At 37.3% G+C, this 20,189-nt stretch overlaps 1 protein-coding gene across 1 annotated transcript in view; it reads right to left on the bottom strand.

The window, feature by feature from the left end:
• LOC126413258 (ras-specific guanine nucleotide-releasing factor 2-like) overlaps positions 1-20,189 on the bottom strand; it is a 1,992,910-nt gene that overhangs the window by 657,206 nt on the left and 1,315,515 nt on the right. The window contains 1 exon segment of the mRNA XM_050083160.1: positions 2,295-2,485. Within this exon segment, the coding sequence (XP_049939117.1) occupies positions 2,295-2,485 (191 nt within the window).

Below are 20,189 nucleotides of genomic sequence, written 5' to 3'. Positions count from 1 at the left end.
CAACAGGAGCAAAAGAGAATGGGACAAAGACAATGACAGCTGGACTCAATGAAAGTTGGACTTGCCAGCAAAAGTGGCAAAGAAGGAGACAAAGGTAAGGAAGATCGAGAGAAAGGGTTGAAGACGGCAACAGTAGGAGGGGCAGATGGGAGAAAGTGCCAATCTGAGAGAAAGGAGACGATGGAAGAGAGACATATAGACAGTGGCAGTGAGAGGGAGATGTTGAGTATGAAGACTTCACAACAAGACTGCATACAAGAATTCAGAATTTTCTGTGTTAAAACAGCAAAAATTTGTTCACATGCCAAAATTTTTGATGAGGAAGGTGGAATGAGGATTGAGGGTGCTGCCTCCCCACTCTTCTGTCTGAATCTTTTAGAGAAGGGCATATTTGCCTTTTTTGTGCTCTGTCAGGAGCATTACCTTAGTCATGACTGAAATACTAACTGTCCTATAGTCTTTGCATTGCACTTTTTGAGTAAAGGTACTAGAATGGTCTTGAATAGATCTCACGACCAAATTCCTGTGTCATAAATTTTGTATACTACCTTAGACAATTTGGGTATTGAATTTGGACCTACGATTTTCAGTGCCTCAGCATAATGTTTTCACAGAGCTCCTAAACTGCTTTCTCCAGTTCTCATTTGAATATCTTAGGGCCTCTGTCTTCTTCATTTTGTTGCCCCTCATCTTCCAAAACCTGCCTGGTGTTATCTACCTGTGCAGTATGGCCTGGGTATTAGTTTACAACTGTAGATAACTGTAAATAGTAATTAAATTGATGTATACATAAGCTAAATAAGTAAGTAAATGAAATAACTAACATATTCAGGTCAAGGAAAATGTGATTCTGCTTCACTGTGTGTTATGAAAATAGAGTATAAGATACATAAGCTATTCATCTAACAATAAATATATCAATAATAAACATACTGAACAAAATATTAGCCACTCCCACAATACAACACACTAATACTGTGCACATTGCCACTAGCACAGATAATGGCCTCAAATCACTTTAGAAAAGAGTCCACAAGTTCCTTCAGGAAAGCCATACCCAGCTGAAACCACTCATTGATGATTAGATCCTGTAGAGCTACCAGACTGTGCTGAACTACTGTACATTGCCACAGTGACCTAGACTTTTCTATGGAATTAAGATTAGGAGATAAAGCAGCCTAGTCAAGATATGATATAGTGCCAGAGTGTTTGTCAACCAGGAATGTATGCATGCAGCCCTGTGAACATGGCTGTGCACTTAGCATCTTGCATCATCTGAAACGAGGCAGTATGGTGATTCATAAGACCACACTACAGCCCTCCAGTCAGCAACTATCCAGTATCTATGTCATTTGACCCTTTGAAAATGTGCAACCTTTATGTGACGCCATGAGAGATGGCCTTTTGTGAGGTGTCTGAGTATAAATGTGCACTGCATGCAACTCCCTTTGCAGTGTTTGCTTGGAAACTGATTGACATGTAGATGCATTCACTGACAGCCATAATTCCTGTTGTATTTGAAACCAATGGTCTCTGACAAGGCTCTGGTCCCTGTTGGTAAGGACAATGTTAACAAAGTTGTGAATACTACGCCATTCCTTGCAGTCATGCTGGATAGTTCGTACTCATAAACCAATAAATGAAGTAACTTCAGTCTCAGTGTAGCCATAGATATGTCCAAATATGATAGTTGTTCTGTCATGTATCCACATTGCTCAGTCTTAGTACATTGATTCTGTACAACTGACTAGCATATACACACCACTTCACTGCCATGACTCAAGTTAGTGGTGGAGGGTCACATGACCACCTAGCATCAGTTCAATGCCACCTACATCACTCCAAAGCAACTAGTGTGCTCTTGTAAGAGAGAGACTAATAGCTTTCCAGTAAGTTTAGTATAATACACTTCCCTACCACAAAATCTAAGTACATCAAAAGAGAAGGGATGGATAAACTTTATTTTAATAAAAATGGCTTACTGGTGGAAACAAAAAAGTATGTCACGGGCATTGGTAATGTCTTTGTACACTTTGGAAACAGTAAAATGAAAGAATTAATAATAGATTGCAATCACAACACAATAATCCACATCAATGTTGTAATAAATGATGAGGGTCTCAAAAAATACTTTGAAGTAAAGGGAATAATTTTGATTAGATATTACAATATTTTTAGACTAATAACACAATAATAAATGTCTGGAGACCACACTGTCAGCACTTGTAATACAAAAATGAACTCTTTTTGAACAGCTACGCAACAAATGAAACATCTATATTTGAATGAATGACCTGGCTGATGTCACTAATCCATGCTGCCTTTTCCTGCATGTTAGGGGCAACCAAATGTACAGTCACTGGCTGTTGGTTGCCTGTTTTCATATCCAGGATTATCTTGAAATCTCGATTGTGCCAGTGAACACTGCTGCCTGAGGTCTCACTAATACCACTTGACTGGCTTGACATGGAACACACGGACGACTCTGAAATTTATTGATGTTATAAATGACATGAGTTACAAGAAACAAACAATTAACAACTTAAAAACAGCAAGTAAAATGAGTTATTTGCTTATTTTGTTGAATCTATACCATAAACCATGCACTTTCATTAATTTTTAACATATACTGTGTGTGTGTGTGTGTGTGTGTGTGTGTGTGTGTTGTATTCACGCAAAAAATATACTTTACTAGCAAACAAAATAACAAGTAGTGATTTTTAGCATTATGCCACAAACATAATGCAAAGGAAAATACAAATACAAAGTGTGTGAGAAAAGTAATGAGACTGACAAGACTGTAAGCAATCTGGCAATGCTATGTTGTTCTACTTGTATAGACCAGTGTGTTCATCCTTTCCAGATGCTCAGTCCAAGTTTCAGTTATGTACAATAATCACACGACTTCTTAGAGCACCATCAGCAAAGCTGCATTTTTATTGTGTGTTACAAAAATGAAATAACAGAATTTAGAACAACTTTATGCCATCATGTTTTGTGTTAAACTTGGGGAACCTATGAGAGTCACCTTGGAAAAGTTGAAATAGGCGTATCTGAAACATTCCTGATCAAGAGCACAATATTTTTATTGACACAAATCATTTTTGGAAGGCTGAGAACATATTGACAGTATTTGCAGTTGTGAATACGAGCAATCATCAGCTGTATAATGAAATTATCACAATGAAAATTTGTGCTGGACCGGGACTCGAGCCCATGCTTCCAAGCAACAGAGGCAGTGCAATATCACAGGTATCTGTTGACACTGGATAGCTTATTTCAACTGAAAATTGTCTCCCCCATTCAGTAATATACATAATGGATGTACGAGTGCAGGGTGTACACATGCAGTTGGCGACATAGGGAAGTTTTTGTCGAGTTGTGAGGTGTGCTTGTATAGCCTTATGATAAGTTGCCCATGAGCCGTGGTAAAAATTGCAGATCTTCTACATCCACACGTATTATAGAAATCATTGTGTGTATATACAGAACTACCCAAAAAGAAGGAACAGGTTTCAAACATTTATTGATTCCAAATTACGAAAGATAGAACCACAATTCCAATGTTCCTGGAAAGAGAAATGAGCCGTGGTAAAAATTGCTGTTTGAAGAGTGCGCTGCAGCATGTAGTGTGAAGCAGTCACCCTCCATTTCTGGCTGTGGCATCGCTGTGGCAATCACAGCTTTGGTGTTCCCTCTGGTGGGAAAGGGTAAAGGTTGCCTGTTCATGTGCATTTAAGGGGCACTATGAGCTCGCCAGTCAGTCAGTCTGGGTCAGTCTCTCGTCCCCAGCTTGCTAGTCTGTCTCTCGTCCGCATTTTTTAGGCAGTTAGTGTCTGTCTGTTGTTCGGAGTGCTAGTATGTCTGTCATTCCGATCAACCTTTAAAGCCAGAAAATGAGAATCTTTCCACTCTGGCAGTAAGAGAACTCAGCAAGTGGTCGCCTGGTCGGGGCTTAGTTCCTGCATCTGAGTCTGCGCGTTAGGCCACCAGTCTGCTCGAGTTTGCTCAGGCAACGATCATTGGCGGTTGGATCGATCGGTTGATCAGTCGCACACTGAGACACAAGAAGACTTGTCCGTCTTGAGCATCAGTGCATGTGAGGTCGCCACGTGAGTCCAGTGGTCCATAGCTTATAATGAGGGGTAGTGACTATGCAGTCGACTCGGCAGCAACAGGAGTCAACCCATGACATCAGTCTGGGCGGTGCGAGCTGTGATGCCGTGAGACAGGAGATCGGCGCGCCTTCCTGCGTCCGTTGAAGTGCCTGGCAGCGGACGGTTTGGGAGAGCGATTTGGGGGTGCTGCGCCAGGTCTTCTCGAGAAATCACAGTTTATTAGAAGTTAAGTGATTCGTGATATCTTGTTTGATTTACTCTCGTTAAATTGTACTTGTTTTCTTGGTGAGATTACCAGCCGTTTTGCTTTGGGGTCGTCCCACCATTCTTTGTAGTTTGCCCACCCGCAGGAAGGTGGTTGTTTATAAATTGGGTGGTCTATTTTTCCCTTGTGCAGTAGGGGGGGGGGGGGGGGGGGGGGTTAGAGCAACCTGCAGTTCGGGTTTTTCAGTAATCTCCCTATCAATCAACCATACGTCAGTAGCTGCCTCTCTCATGTTTGTCGGATTTGGTGTGTTAACGAATTTATTGCTTGGAGTGTAATGGCCTAATACCTGAAAAATGTTTTGATCTTTGGAAACTTTGATATTACAGCCTATGATCTTGAGAGGCGGTATCTGTGTACTGTAGAGCATCTTAACTATTGTTTGGCCAACCTTGTAGAATTTTATATAAGATTGCATTTCATGGGCCTTCATTTAAATGATCATTTTAGTATATAAAGTTGCCACCCTTTCACCATAAGACTTTTCTTAGAAGTTAAAATCAAGTTGCACCTTCGGTGGCTACGTGTGTTGCAGATTTGCACCCGTGTACTCTTTCAGAGGCTGTTGTGAGCAGTCGTAACTATGGCCGTGTCAAAAGGGAGCAGCAAGGTTCTCTGCCCTAAAGCTCATACAGTCAAAACTTGTTTCTTTCTGCCTCTGAATAAATTGTAACTTTGATATTTAGAGGGTGCTTTCTGATTATAATGCTTTTAGGCACTATTAAAGTGAAGAAAAATCCCCATTTGTTAAAAGGAATTTGGTTATGATTTCATCAGTTACTCCCTGGCAACTATTTCCATGCTTACATAGTGTGATTAAATGTGTTGATGTTCTTGATGAATCGCTAGTAAATAAAATAAATTCTTAAGAATATTCTTTGAAAAGAAATCACAGTTCAGCCCACTTGCAAAAAACAGGAAATCCCAATGTTTTTCCAAATTAAAATTTTTTTCTTATTACAGTGGAGACTCAATTAACTGGACTAAAGGTTGTTTTAAGTTATTTACGTAACTGAAAATCTGGATAATTGAATTTATGAAGAAAGATTTTTGTGTTATTACATCTAGAAACATAACCCATGTCACCTATATATGATTACCTTTTAGGTATGTTGTCATATGGTTATCTTTCCAGGATTAATACATAATGTTAGATGTTTATTCAAACAAGAAAAACAAATTAAACTTATTAAAATAAAAATAAAATCAATGTTTGTAAAGAGATTAGAGATACTTTTCGTACACATATACATTTTCTTAATATTACTAAAATACTGCAACCTTAATTGTGGAATACCTAGCGAAAGTCACAGAACGGTCACTGTAGTTTAATTTTGTTTAAGATATTTTTAACTATCATCTGACATAAACAATTTTGTCTCTTCATTGCTGCTACACCACAAATTCATTGTAACTGTAGTTAGCACACAGTAACACACTGCTTTTTGAACAATTTTTTGTTTCTCAACCATTTGAAAACTGTTTCCATGGCATGAAATGCATCAGCCTGAGATGGTCCTGCATCACTTTCTGTATCTATGTTTCCTTCTGTTTCAACTTCTTGCATTTATGCTGTTTGCTTGCCACACAGAGTGTGGACTAGACTGTCTGTTCATGAACTAAACAGTACAGAGATACTTGCTTGTGGTAGTCTGTCTGGATAATCATGGATCTGTGTAACTAAGGTCTGGATAATCATGTCTCTACTGTACATTTATTTGGTTTGTGGTGAGGTACTGCCCATCATGATCAGAGAGGCTGTTTATAATATTTTTCACAGTTATTATATGCATCCTCCTCTATGTGTATTTTATCTATTAAAGTACTAGAACTAGATATAACTCTAGTTGGACTGAGTACCACTGATGTTAAGTTGTAAGAGCATGTCAGGTGTTCAAGATCCATTCTGTTTTTATTTTCTGTTAAAAGAACACATTAAAATCACCCATTATGATGAATGATTTAATTCTTCTAGCCAGGCGTGACAAGAGTGATTCAATATGTCTCAGAAAAGCATTCAGATATCCAGCAGGTGCCCTTTAAGTTGGCAGTACAATAACTGTTACACTGTCTGAAGTTATCTTTATGCTACACACCTCAAAGGGGTGCTTAGCTCAGCATTTTCTTAAATCTAGAGATTTTATGTAATACATCACATCTTAAAAAAATTGCAACACCACTATTTCTCATTCTAGATCTACAGTAATGAGAAGCTAAACAGAAGTTTCCAATCTGCAACATGTGGATTTCATTTGTGATATGATATTCATAGATACACAGTATACATCAAGTTCACTTCAATATTCTTCATCTTTTCGGTATATCAGCAGTTATTCTATTTTATTCTTCAGGCCTCTTATATTCTGATGAACTATGGACAAAGTATGAGACTTATTCACCATTGAATATGTACGTATGCTAGGAGTAGTTTTTCTCAGTACACTAGTTAGTTCTGCTTGGGACACAAGAGAGAGATTTTCACATGGTTTTGACAACTTTTCCCTCATGTGAATCACTATAAGAAAACGCTTAGTTATCTTTCTGTTGTGTATGGGACAGCTACGTCTTGTGCTACAGTTGCTGGTTCTGCTACTGATGGTACTGCTGGTTTTTTCCCCTATCCTGGAGATGGTGTTGATTTTGCTGCTGGTGACATCAGTCCCACACACGTTATTATGCTATTTTTACCTCTGCTTTCAATAATTTCATTTACAATTTCATATATAAATTTCTTCCTTCATAATTCAGATGCATTCTGTGCCTAATATGCTGGCATCTTCCAGTTTGTTGCCTACATTGAGGAAGCTGTGCTTTCTGAACAAAGAACTTATATGTTTTATTTTAATATTACTTTTCTGTACTTCTTTGTTCGCACATGAGTGATGCATAAGTTACATCTATGTGGTAATGTTGCAAAAATTGCATTATGTTCTTTATTATGTTATATGAACTTATTTAGTTCTGATAGTCAGTTATTTGCTTTGTTTTTTGCAACTTCATTTGCCCCTGCAATACACACCACATAATCATTTTTTGTTGACATTTTGTCATGCAGATTGACACTAATAATATTTTTCACTGTTGCTCCTGGTTTAACAATACCTGTTGCATAGCATTTCCTGTTTTCTTTGAAAAGTCTTTTCATGTTTCTACCATGGCTGTCTGTTAAAATTAACACACTACTTTCATACTTGTGACGATTTACATTTTGGTTGACAGTGCCTTCCACATTAGTTTCATCATTATGTGCAATGGGCAGTATGTGGAGTTTCTCACCATCACTGTCTTTCCCAATGCTAAATTTAGACCTTGTTTCACCATTCTGTCAATACAATTTGTTAGAAACTTCATTTTCAGTTACTGGCATTGATTCAGTCTCTTCACTCACAAAAAGAACTTCTAATTTGTTGTTAACCACCAGTTGTTCAATGTGTTCACTTTCTGGTGATTTTTTTCTGTTCAAACTTCTGTTTTTATAAGAAATTTTAGTCCACTGCGAGTTTTTAGGTGAAAAAAACTGGATTTTTGTTTGCCTAATGGCTCATTCACTTCTTCTTGAGGTTTAAAAGTGCCACCACTTAGTGTGCTATTGATTAACTGAAGGCTAGAAACATGCTTGTTTAACTTCACGATTTCATTCTTACAATTTGCACAGTCTTTACTTTGATAATATTTTTGTTTTTTGCAAGAATACTATACACTTGCACACACAACACTGCCAGGTTAGCTTGCACACAACACTGCCAGTTTAGCTGAATACCTTTTCTGTTAATTTGTGTATGCTACATTTTGCCTAGCAGTGCACTGATTTGTTAATACAATGTACGTATTGCATGCCTAACAACTGGTTTTTGTTAATGTGTACTTTCACACATTCCATATCTCTGCTGAAGGATTTTCCTACATAATTAGGTGTGTGGGACATAGTGAATGAAAGAGTGCAAGCACACACCCACACACCCACCCCCCCAGACACTCACACACACACACACACACACACACACACACAGAGAGAGAGAGAGAGAGAGAGAGAGAGAGAGATTGTTTTACTTCAACGCTACCTGGGATGAGTAATTGTGTTCGGGAGAGAGGGTGGAGTGACACAAGGGTGGAAGGCTGTAGTGTGAACTGTGACAGATGGAGCCAGCTGCACTCTGTTCTTCAGTAAAGTATCTTTTCTTCTCTCGTACATTCTGTTTGTCCATAATTTCATTCCAGCCTCGTGCATCCAACCCTTGTCACATACATCAACAATGACATCTGGGGGTACACCAGAAGGTTTCTGCATTGTTTTGTGCTTCAAAATGATCACTGGGTTAAATTTAGTACCATCAGCACAACACGGAAGTACAAAAGTGTAGTGCATTTTTTCATGTCCACATGTTTTTATTGTTACAGTTTTAGCATCTTTCATGGCAACAGTCCTGTTACGTGTCACATGAAATGTCACAGGAGTTTCATCCGTATTCTTTACTTTGTTTAGTTCTACATTGGTTTTCTTTTGATGTTGAATAATAAAGCGATGGAAAATTATATCTTCTCTTCATACTCTTGTGGCATTTTCTGAGATACTTTGGTTTTGGTTTGCACGAAAAGTCCATGATGCTTCATAGGCCTGTAGCACAAATCAACTCCATCCTTAGAGTCTGTTAAGTTCCACTGTAGTGCTAGCTTACGAGCATGTATTAGAATCATTTTTGTAGTAATTCCAATGGCATTTTGATTGTGTCCTCTAATCCATTTCAATACATCATCTTCTAGTTTTGGCGATTTTACATTCAGTCCTATTTGGACATTTAATCTTCCTAATTTTTGTCAGTTCTTTTTTACTAGACCGTCAATTGTGAATGTTTTTTTTCTGTTGGTGGAGGGCTGAAATGCAGATCAGCAGCTCTGTTTAATGTTCTTCTGCATATGCTATTACTTTCAATTTAGACCCTGCATGATACAAATACCTTTCATTTTTTTTACATTACGGAACCAGCTACTAATAAAAGTATTGTAATATTACTGATAACATAAATCACTTTTGATTCAAGTTCACTGGCACCATAGACTGCAATAGCACATCACAGGCCAGATAGTGTTCTGGGTTTCTGATTGTGGGTCAGGAGGGAGACAAGTGTTAGCAAGCTTGTGAATCCCTACAATCATGTTCGTCGCATCGGTGCACTGCTGACACCAGTTGAATCCATTGTTGCCAGATAGAGATAGGTTTCCCCCAACATCGCATATATGGCCATTTTTAAGAATGGTGGGAATTTTAAATCAAACATTGGACATATTTATATTATTTTGAGTATAAGACACACTTGAATTTTGAAGGTAATTTTTTCAAGAAAAAAGTGCAACTTGTAGTCAATAAAATATGGTAATTGGACATGCAGAAGTCAACAATCAACAGAGCAGTTCAACAAAGCTTGAAGAAAATCAAATGACAACTTCAAGAAAATTTCTGATTAGGCTTTCATATCTTGTATGCAGTAACTATTTGAATGCAATTTTTGAACTGACAGTATTGACCTCTAACATTACTCATAAATTTTTCCTGATGACTATGGGAGGCAAATTCAGTCAGATTTCAACTGCATTTTATTAAAGAGGTCATTACTGAGGCACAATTAATTAATTAATTAGTGTAAAGAAAACTTATGTTAAAGTGACATGTTCCACATCATTACGAAATATTGTATTCATGATCTATGGAACAAGGATTAATGTATGTATGTATGTCTGCATGTATGTATGTGTGTATGTATGTATGTATGCAAACCTTGCAGGAAGAATTTTACTGAATGACCTGAGTGGCTATCATTTCTAGCAGAGAATAAAATATTTGCAATTTTGAATTTTTATAAACCAGCAGCTTTTTTTGTTCACAAATTCAATTTGCATTCTCTGATTTATCTCTACTGCTGAGGAAATATGTCACTCACAAAAATTTTCCAGTACTTAATTTTGTGCAAAACAAACGTTACATGAAGTGTAGTCACATTGTGAATATGGACAGCCATCAGCTGCATAATGGAATGGCTAGCAAACCCGGACTTCCCACTTATCACGATTATTCGGCTGACAATTAGGCTATCCGAGCATACCACAATGGCCAGACAAAAACTTACATATGTCATCAACCATGTATCTACAACCTGCATTCGTACATCCATGTCAATTTAAAGGGCACCTGCTGGATATCTGAATGTTTTCTTGAGACATATTGAACCACTCTTGTCGTACCTGTCTAGAAAAACTAAATCATTCATCATAACGGCCAACTTTAATGTGGCATTTTTAACAGAAAATAGTAACAGGACAGATATTGAGCACCTGATGTTCTCTTACAGCTTAGTATCAGTGGTAGCTTAGTCCATCTTGTCACAGCCAATTCTAATATGTTAACAGATACACTATGTGATTGAGAGTACCCAGACATCCCCAAAAACATACATTTTTCATATTAACTCACGGACTTCGAACGTGGTCAGGTGATTGGGTGGCACTTGTGTCATACGTCTGTATGCGAGATTTCCACATTCCTAAATGTCCCTAGGTCCTCTGTTTCTGATGTGATAATGAAATGGAAACGTGAAGGGACATGTACTGCACAAAACCATACTGACAGAGACTGCCGACAGTTGAAGAGGCTGCAGCACTCCATGAAGAATGGGCTGCCATTCCCCAAGAAACCTTCCAGCACCTGATTGAACGTATGCCTGTGAGAGTGGAAGCTGTCATCAAGGCTAAGGGTGGGCTAACACCATATTGAATTCTAGCATTACTGGTGGAGGGCACCACAAACTTGTAAGTCATTTGCAGCCAGGTGTCCGTATACTTTTGATCACATAGTGTACCATATCTATAGCTACAGATCCATATAATAATTTAACTGTGAAAAATATTATAAATGACCTCTCTGATCATGATGGACAATTCCTCATCATAAAGCAAATAAATATACAACGAAAAGTACATGTCATTTGGAAAATCATTAGGACTGTAAACAAACACACCAGGGAAACTTGAAACATCAACTACAGCATGTGGACTGGTCTCCTCTATATGTTGCTGTTGATATAAACTCCAAATTTAATACATTTATCAATGATGTTAGAAGTTGGGGAAAAATTTCCTAAAAAGTTAGTGAGGGAAAATGTTCAAATAAGGTCACAGTCCTTGGATTACTAAGGCATCAAAATATGTTGTAGAACAAGAAGGGAGCTTTATGCAGCAGCCAAGAGATCAAATGATCTGAATAAGATTAGACATTACAAATTGTACAGTAAAATTCTTAAAAAAACCATAAAGGCATCAAAGAAGAAGTTCTTGAAGGCAGAAAATGATAATTCAAGCAATAAAGTAAAAACTACCTGGAATTTTGTAAACAGGGAAAAGTGCATTTTGCAGTGAAAATATGTAAGTAAAAAATGAGGATCATTTTGTTAGTGATCCAAAAACAGAAGCTGATATAGTCAAAAAATATTTCTCAACAGCAACAGAACAAATAGGATTGCAAGGCTCCATAAACCAAGCCATGAATTTTCTGCAAGCCAGTGAACCTAGCACAGTACAAATTAATAGCAGTCATTATTATGGATTTTGAATAAGTCATTAAATCTTTGAAAAGTAAAATCACTACTGGAATTGGCAACACATGTAGCATATTATTAAAATACTGCTACAGCCATATATGTTAAAATCCTTTGCCACATTTTCAATGCATCAACTAATCAAAGACCAGATCCTGAAACGCTAAGTATGCAGTTGCGAAACCTCGGTATAAGAGGGGGAAATAATGCAGATACCGAAAACTATCAGCTAGTCTCACTACTAACAAGTTTTTCCAAAGTTTTAGGGAAACTAGAGCATGCTAGGATTGTGAAGCACCTCAGTGAGCATAAATATCATCAGCAAAAGTCAGTTAGGATTTCAGAAGAGATTATCAACGGAAGATGCAATTTTCGTATTTGCCTCCAGTGTTTTGAGGTCCACCAACAAAAAGATGAAGATGGTTAGAATATTCTGTGACCTATCAAAAGTGTTTGACTTTGTTAGTCACCAAATACTTTTACACAAAGCTACATGTCAAAGTATAACTGGTGCAGCACGGAAGTGGCTTGATTCATAGCCTCAAAATAGAGAAGATGTACTGGATAGACGAGAAGGTGTCTCAGCATCATCAGAATGGAGTGCCATCTCATATCGAGAGCCTCGGGGCTCCATTCTGGCCCCCATACTTTTTATTATTTTTATTAATGATCTACCTCTTTTTACAGAGAATTGTAAATTCATCATCTTTGCTGATGACGTTATGCAGCTTATTAATGTTTCAATAGACAAACTTGAGGTGTTAGCTAATAAGGTTTTTGGGGATACTGTGAACTGGATTAATGTAAATGATTGCCTTAACAACAGTAAACAAACTATACTCAATTTCACATAAACTCTGAAGGTAAATAAACAGGTCAAATGCTTGGTGACCAGCAGAGTGCTAAGGTGGACAGTTCAAAATATGTGGGCTTGTAAATACTGACAACAAATGAAACTGGTCAAACAACATCCTGGATCTGAACTTCCAGCATGCTAGAGTAGCTGCGGGTCAGCAACTTCTATTAATTTGTAGAACGAAAAACCAGTCCGAAGTTGCAAATTTTACTTTTTTATTAATTTGATGGTTAGTTTTGGGCCAAGATCAATTTTCAAATCATTGTAACATAGTTGATGATTTGAGAAATATGGAAACCATTAAATCAGCTCATTATGGTTATTTTCATGCCATATGACACATGGACTCGTATGTTGGGGAAATCCGCCACTTGCTAAAAAACTGCTACAAAAGAGCCATAAGAATGATGGGTGGAGTCCATCCTAGAGCCACAAACAGAAATATTTGTAAGAAACTTGAAATCGACACACCCACTCCACAATATATATTCTCCCTGGTGTGTTTCATATGGAAAACAAGCCCCTTTTCAAAAATGCTAGTGTGTAATGGTGTAATTTTCACAGCAGCATTTCACTTTATTCATTCAACTGTCTTTGTTTTATTTCCTCAATGTTTATCTTGTAACTTTTAGGACATTCTCTATTTTGTTCAAATGGCCGCGCGTATCGTGTGCCAGAGTGAATATACCGAAATGAAACTCAGTGAAATACAAGTTATTAATTTATTGGATATTCATTTTTACTTACAAATTTTCACATTAAATGTTGAAAGTGCCCCCCTGTTGCTGAATACACAATTCAATTTGTCTAATCATGTTTCCAAACACAAGCTGTCACATTTCTTCTGTAACAGAAGCAGTGAAAGTGGATATTACAGTTTTCAATTCATTGATGGATTTTGGATGGGTTTTATAGATAGTTTCTTTCGCTGCATCCCAGAAGAAAAAGTCAGGTGGTGTTACATCAGGTGATTGTGGAGGGCAAAGTCCCTGTGAAATTATGCAATCACCAAAAACATCAGCAAGCAGTGACATTGAAACGCAAGTTGCATCAATCATCTTGTTGAAAATAATCGTTCAGCATTTCGCTTAACACAACTTCTCCTATGAATGGGTACAGAATATCACTGCAGCATTGTTGTGTGTTTATTGTTTTGTTGAGAAATATAGGACACACAATCCGACTTCTAGAAATTGCAATCTAAACTCCTATTTTCACAGAATGAAGTGGTTCCTCATGAATACACAATGGATTGGTGGTACTCTACATACAAGAATTTTGTGAGTTCATGTACCTGGATAAATGACACCACGCCTCATCAGTGAAAAACGTTTCATTAAGAATACCCTTTCCATTTTGTTGAACGAAATTTTTGAACCACTGACTATAATGCAGTCTCTTGCATTTCAGTTCTTGCATAACTATGACTTTTTATGGGAAAAGTTTTAATTTGGACTGTGTGGGCCATTCCGAAACTAACGTCGATTTCCTGGGCAAGTTTTCTTACTGACTTGTTCGGACTCTTGGACATTTTATCAGAAATATCGAGTAGTTTATCCTCAGACAAAATGCTAGGATGCATTTGTCACTGAACCTGTACTTCGAAATTTGTTAATCAAATCTTGCACAGTGTCGCAATGTGGGAGTATTGTCTCCGGGAAAACTGAATGAAATGTCTGACAAACTGGAACTGTGTATTTACCACCAGCCTTGAACACTTGTTTGACTAAAACCACATGTTCTTCAATGATTAGCACTTTAACAGTGACAAAAATGAAACAAACGAACAAAATAACTAAACATAAACGTTCACGTCAACACATAATGACACACACCAACAATACTACTGACACTGGCTGAGATAAGCAAAACAGTGGAATGTTGGGAGAGTCCACTAGAAGGAAAGTAACCCGGGCAGGCGAACAATCATATGGCGGCTAACAATCATACGGCACTGTGGAGAGACTTTTTGAACACCCCATATATACATAGTCTTGTTTGTTTGCTTGTTTTGTTTTATTTGGCCTCCAGAGTTTGTACTCTATTTAGCCATACATGTTTACACAGGAAACATAATTGTACAAAGAAAACAAAAAAAAAAAAATGCATATTTACAGAGTGGACATCTCAAGCTTTTACTTCAACAGATGTTTAACAAATAGAGTAATAAGTAAAGTAGACATATTTATGTAATTAATTCACAATACTTCTTAAATTTAATAATAACTGATACAGATAAATGAAAATATAAATCCTAGAGATTTTTCCCCATATTCATAAGAAAATGGACAATTGCTTTATACAGATAAATGTATTTGGATACCAAAGGGGAAGATGTTGGTTGAGGGAGACAGTAACCCATACTCATCAAAGTCCTCAGAAATTTTGATGGTTCATTGTCAAATTTGGAACACAAAAACAAAATATGGTTTACATCAGCTTCTGATCTCGAATCACCTCCCATAGATCCGTCCAAATGAGTCTTGTGACATAATATAGGGTGTGTAAAAACCATGTATACAAAATTTTAGGGAAGATAAAAAGAAATACTTATTTATGTGACAAAAATGTTACAAGAGCACTGTTACCTCACTAGGGGTCCATGAAGGTTTTGTTGCTAGTGATGCTTAGTGACAGTGTTCAACTTGCTATGTGATGAACACTGTTTTGGAGAAGCTGATGAACTCCTATGTATTTTTTTGTGAGGAGAGATGTACTGTTTAGGGTAGGAGACACCAATTGACAGTCCAGAAAGTCACATTGTTCATTTGGCTGAAGCTGTAGCCACTATTTGTGAAGCACCTGGTTGTTTTCAGTTTGTTCGACAATTATTAGGGTGCAGATGCAGCTGTGCATTATGTAAGTGGACAACATTCTCAGCAACATCTTAAGAATAATATTCATTACACAACAGTTTCAACACCATCTCTGAACACCACTAGCAGCAACCATTCTCAGCAACATCTTAAGAATAATATTCATTACACAACAGTTTCAACACCATCTCTCAACACCACTAGCAGCAAAACTTTCATGGGTTTTCAGCAGAAAAATGGTGTCACTTTGACTTTTTGTCAAAAAGTGTTTTTGCATCTCCTCTCAACACTAAATTTTGAATACATAATCTTTTTGTACCATGTATGCACATACTAATATTATAAATGCAAAAGTAACTCTGCCTGTTGCACTTTCATGATCGCTGAACCGATTTTGATTAAATTTGTTATGAAAATAGTTGGAACATTGAGGAAGGACATGGGCTAGTGTGCAGTATAAATATTTATTGATCTGAAGACTATAACATAAAATATGGAACAATAATTACTATTTGAAAAATGCAGTTTATACTTTGACTTCTGAACTTTATCATATTTGCAGATATGCTTTTATTGTTTGATGTTGTTCTGTATAATATAGTTCAATGTAACGAATACACTACTTATATGATCCCTGATGCATGTGATCCATACCTCTAATATCAGTTTCAAGCCCAACGCATTTTAGTTGTTGCGAGTCAAGCATCTCTTATAGCTTCTGAGATGCCTGAAGACTTACAACAATGACGTCCTTTAAAGGGGGTGTGACAAATGGAGAGTGCTTTTACATGAAAAATGTATCAGAAGCTTTTAGTGAGGCTGCACTTGATTATGACACATAAGTGCAGCTACAGATAACAAGCAAAAGCATGAGTGCAGCTGACATTATGGGACATTCAAACATTACATAATAGACGCTATACTGAACTACTATTTATTTTCATTCTTCACCAGTTATACACTATCCAATAATTTTAGAAAGTGAACATTTTATTTTAGTACTAACACCATCAGTCATCATGACAAAACTATTCATAAGCATCAACAGCTCATGGTCTTTTGGAAAGCATTGCTGACCCTAGATCATGGGGTAGTGGGTTCGATATCCAGCTGAGTCAAATTTCCTCCATTCAGAATTGTGTGTGTGTGTGTGTGTGTGTGTGTGTGTGTGTGTGTGTGTGTGTTGTCCTTATCATTTTATCATAATCGACAGACAATTCGCCGAATAGGTGTCAAATAAAAAGACTTAAGTGGCCGAACACCCCAAACTGGGTCTTCTGCACAATAAAGCCTTAAGCACATCTCACTTTATTTTATTGACATGCAAGTGCTGCTATGGGTAACAGCTAGTGTAGTATAAGTACCCCATGCAACTGTTTGTGATCCTTAATCATTATTTTTAAGAGGAAATACAGAGACTGTATCAGAAAACTAATAATCTTCACTGCTTTATCTGAGAAGCAATATAAAATCTGTCCACTTACATGATACTGCACAACTTTTGTAAACTATTTCATAATTAATCAATTACCAAACCTGTTGAAAAGCATTTAGTATCTATCACTGCTATGGAGCAGTCAGTGACAAATATTCAGTTTCAGACTTCATATCTTTCATAATGAATAATTATTAAAGTCACTTAAAGTTCTTATACCTCTAATAATCTCCTTTTTCTGATCTCAACACTGTTACCTATGTAACATACGGAGATACTGATGAGTAAGCTGCACTCTGGTTGGATGCAGCTCTCCATGCTACTCTATTCTGTGCAAGCTTCATCATCTCCAAGTACCTACTCCAACCTACATGCATCTGGATCAGCTTAGTGTATTCATCTTTTGGCCTCTCTCTACGATTTTTATCCTCCACACTGCCCTCCAATACTACATTGGCAATCCCTCAATGCCTCACAATATGTCCTATCAACTGATCCCTTCTTCTAGTCAAGTTGTGCCACAAATTTCTCTTCTCCCCAATTCTATTCCGTACCTCCTCATCAGTTATGTGATCTACCCTTCTAATCTTCAGCATACTTATGTAGCACTGCATTTCAAAACCTTCTAGTCTCTTCTTGCCTAAACCATTTATCATCCATGCTGCACTTCCATACAGGGCTACACTCCACACAAATACTTTTAGAAAAGACTTCCTGACACTTAAATCTATAATCGATGTTAACAAATTTCTCTTCTTCAGAAACGCTTTTCTTGCCACTGCCAGTCTACATTTTATATCCTCTCTACTTTGACCCTCATCAGTTATTTTGATCCCTAAATAGCAAAATTCATCTACTACTCTAAGTGTCTCATTTCTGAATCTAATTCCCTCAGCATCACCCGACTTAATTCGACTACATTCCATTATCCTTGTTTTGCTTTTGTTGATGTTCATCTTATATCCTCATTTGAAGATAGTGTCCATTCCATTCAACTGCTCTTCCAGGTCCTTTGCTCTGTCTGACAGAATGACAATGTCATCAGCAAACCTCAAAAATTTTATTTCTTCTCCATGGTTTTTAATTCCTACCCAATTTTTTTCTTTTGTTTCCTTTAGTGCTTTGAACAAGCACTAAAGGAAACAAAAGAAATACAGATATACAGATTCAATAACATAAGGGATAGGATACATCCCTGTCTCACTTCCTTCCCAACCACTGCTTCTCTTTCATGCTGCTGGACTCATGTAACTGCCATTTGGTTTCTGTACAAATTGTAAATAGCCTTTTGCTCCCTGTGTTTCACCCCTGCAAACTTCATAATTTGAAAGAGAATATTCCAGTAAACATTATCAAAAGCTTTCTCTAAGTCTACAAATGCTAGAAACATAGGTTTGCCTTTCCTTAATCTATCTTCTAAGATAAGTCATAGAGTCAGCTTTGCCTCATGTGTTCCAACATTTCTACGGAATCCAAACTGATCTTCCCAAAGGTCAGCTTATACCAGTTTTTCTATTTGTCTGTAAAGAATTCATGTTAGTATTTTGCAGCCGTGACTTATTAAACTAACTGTTTGGTAATTTCCAAACTTGTCAACACCTGCTTTCTTTGGGATTGGAGTTGCTATACAATTCTTGAAGTCTGAAGGTATTTCACCTGTCTCATACATTTTGCTAACCAGCTGGAAGAGTTTTGTCATAGCTGGCTCTCCCAATGCTATCAGTAGCTCTAACAGAATTTTGTATACTCCTCTACGCTCAGTAGCTCGGTACGGGCTTTTGTCAAAGTTTCGAGAACATACCTTCACCGAAGAGTCAAGCAGTATGTTGCTCCCTCCTACGTATATCTCGCGAAGAGACCATGAGGATAAAATCAGAGAGATTAGAGCCCACACAGAGGCATACCGACAATCCTTCTTTCCACGAACAATACGAGACTGGAATAGAAGGGAGAACCGATAGAGGTAGTCAAGGTACCCTCCGCCACACACCGTCAGGTGGCTTGTGGAGTATGGATGTAGATGTAGATGTAGACCTTGTTTCAACTTGGGTCTTTCAGTGCTCTGTCAAACTCTTCATTCAATATCATATCTCCCATTTCATCTTCATCTACATCCTCTTCCATTTCCATAATATTGCCCTCAAGCACACTGCCCTTGTATAAACCCTCTATATATTCCTTCCACTTTTCTGCTTTCTCTTCTTTGCTTAGAACTGATTTTCCATCTGATGTCTTGATATTCATACAGTTGGTTCTCTTTTCTCTGAAGCTTTCTTTAATTTTCCTGTAGGATCTACCCCACCCCTAGTGATATATGTCTCTACATCCTTGCATTTGTCCTCTAGCCATCCTCGATTAGCCATTTTGCACTTCCTGTTGATCTCATTTTTGAGACATTTGTACTTCTTTTTGCCTGTTTCATTTACTGCACTTTTATATTTTCTCCTTTCATCAATTAAATTCAATATGTCTTCTGTTACCCAAGGATTTCTACTAACTGTCGTCTTTTTCCTACTTGATCCTTTGATGCCTTTCATCTCTCAAAGCTACCCATTCTTCTTCTACTGTATTTCTTGTCAATTATTCCATAATGCTCTGTATGAAACTCTCTACAATCTCTGGTTCTTTCGGTTTATCAAGGTCCCATCTTCTTAAATTCCCACCTTTTTTGCACTTTCTTCAGTTTTAATCTACAGCTCATAACCAACACATCGTGGTCAGAGTTCACATCTGCCGTTGGAAATGTCTTACAATTTAAAACCTCATTCCTAAATCTCTGTCTTACCATTATATAATCTATCTGAAACCTTCCAGTGTCTCCAGGCCTCTTCCACATATACAACATACTTTCATGATTCTTAAATCAAGTGTTAGCTACGATTAAGTTATGCTATATGCAAAATTCTACCACGTGGCTTCCTCTTTCATTCCTTACCCCCATTCCATGTTCACACACTTCTTTTCCTTCTTTTCCTTTTCCTACTATTGAATTCCAGTCCCCCATGACTATTAAATTTTCATCTCCCTTCAGTATCTGAATGATTGCTTTTATCTCATCGTACAGTTCTTAGTCTCTTCATCATCTGTGTAGCTGATTGGAAAATAAACTTGTA

Source organism: Schistocerca serialis, chromosome 7, assembly GCF_023864345.2.
Source record: "Schistocerca serialis cubense isolate TAMUIC-IGC-003099 chromosome 7, iqSchSeri2.2, whole genome shotgun sequence".
In the NCBI taxonomy this organism is placed as follows: Eukaryota; Metazoa; Arthropoda; class Insecta; order Orthoptera; family Acrididae; genus Schistocerca; species Schistocerca serialis.
Note: the sequence above shows the minus strand (reverse complement) of the source record. Positions and strands in the feature narration are given on the sequence as shown.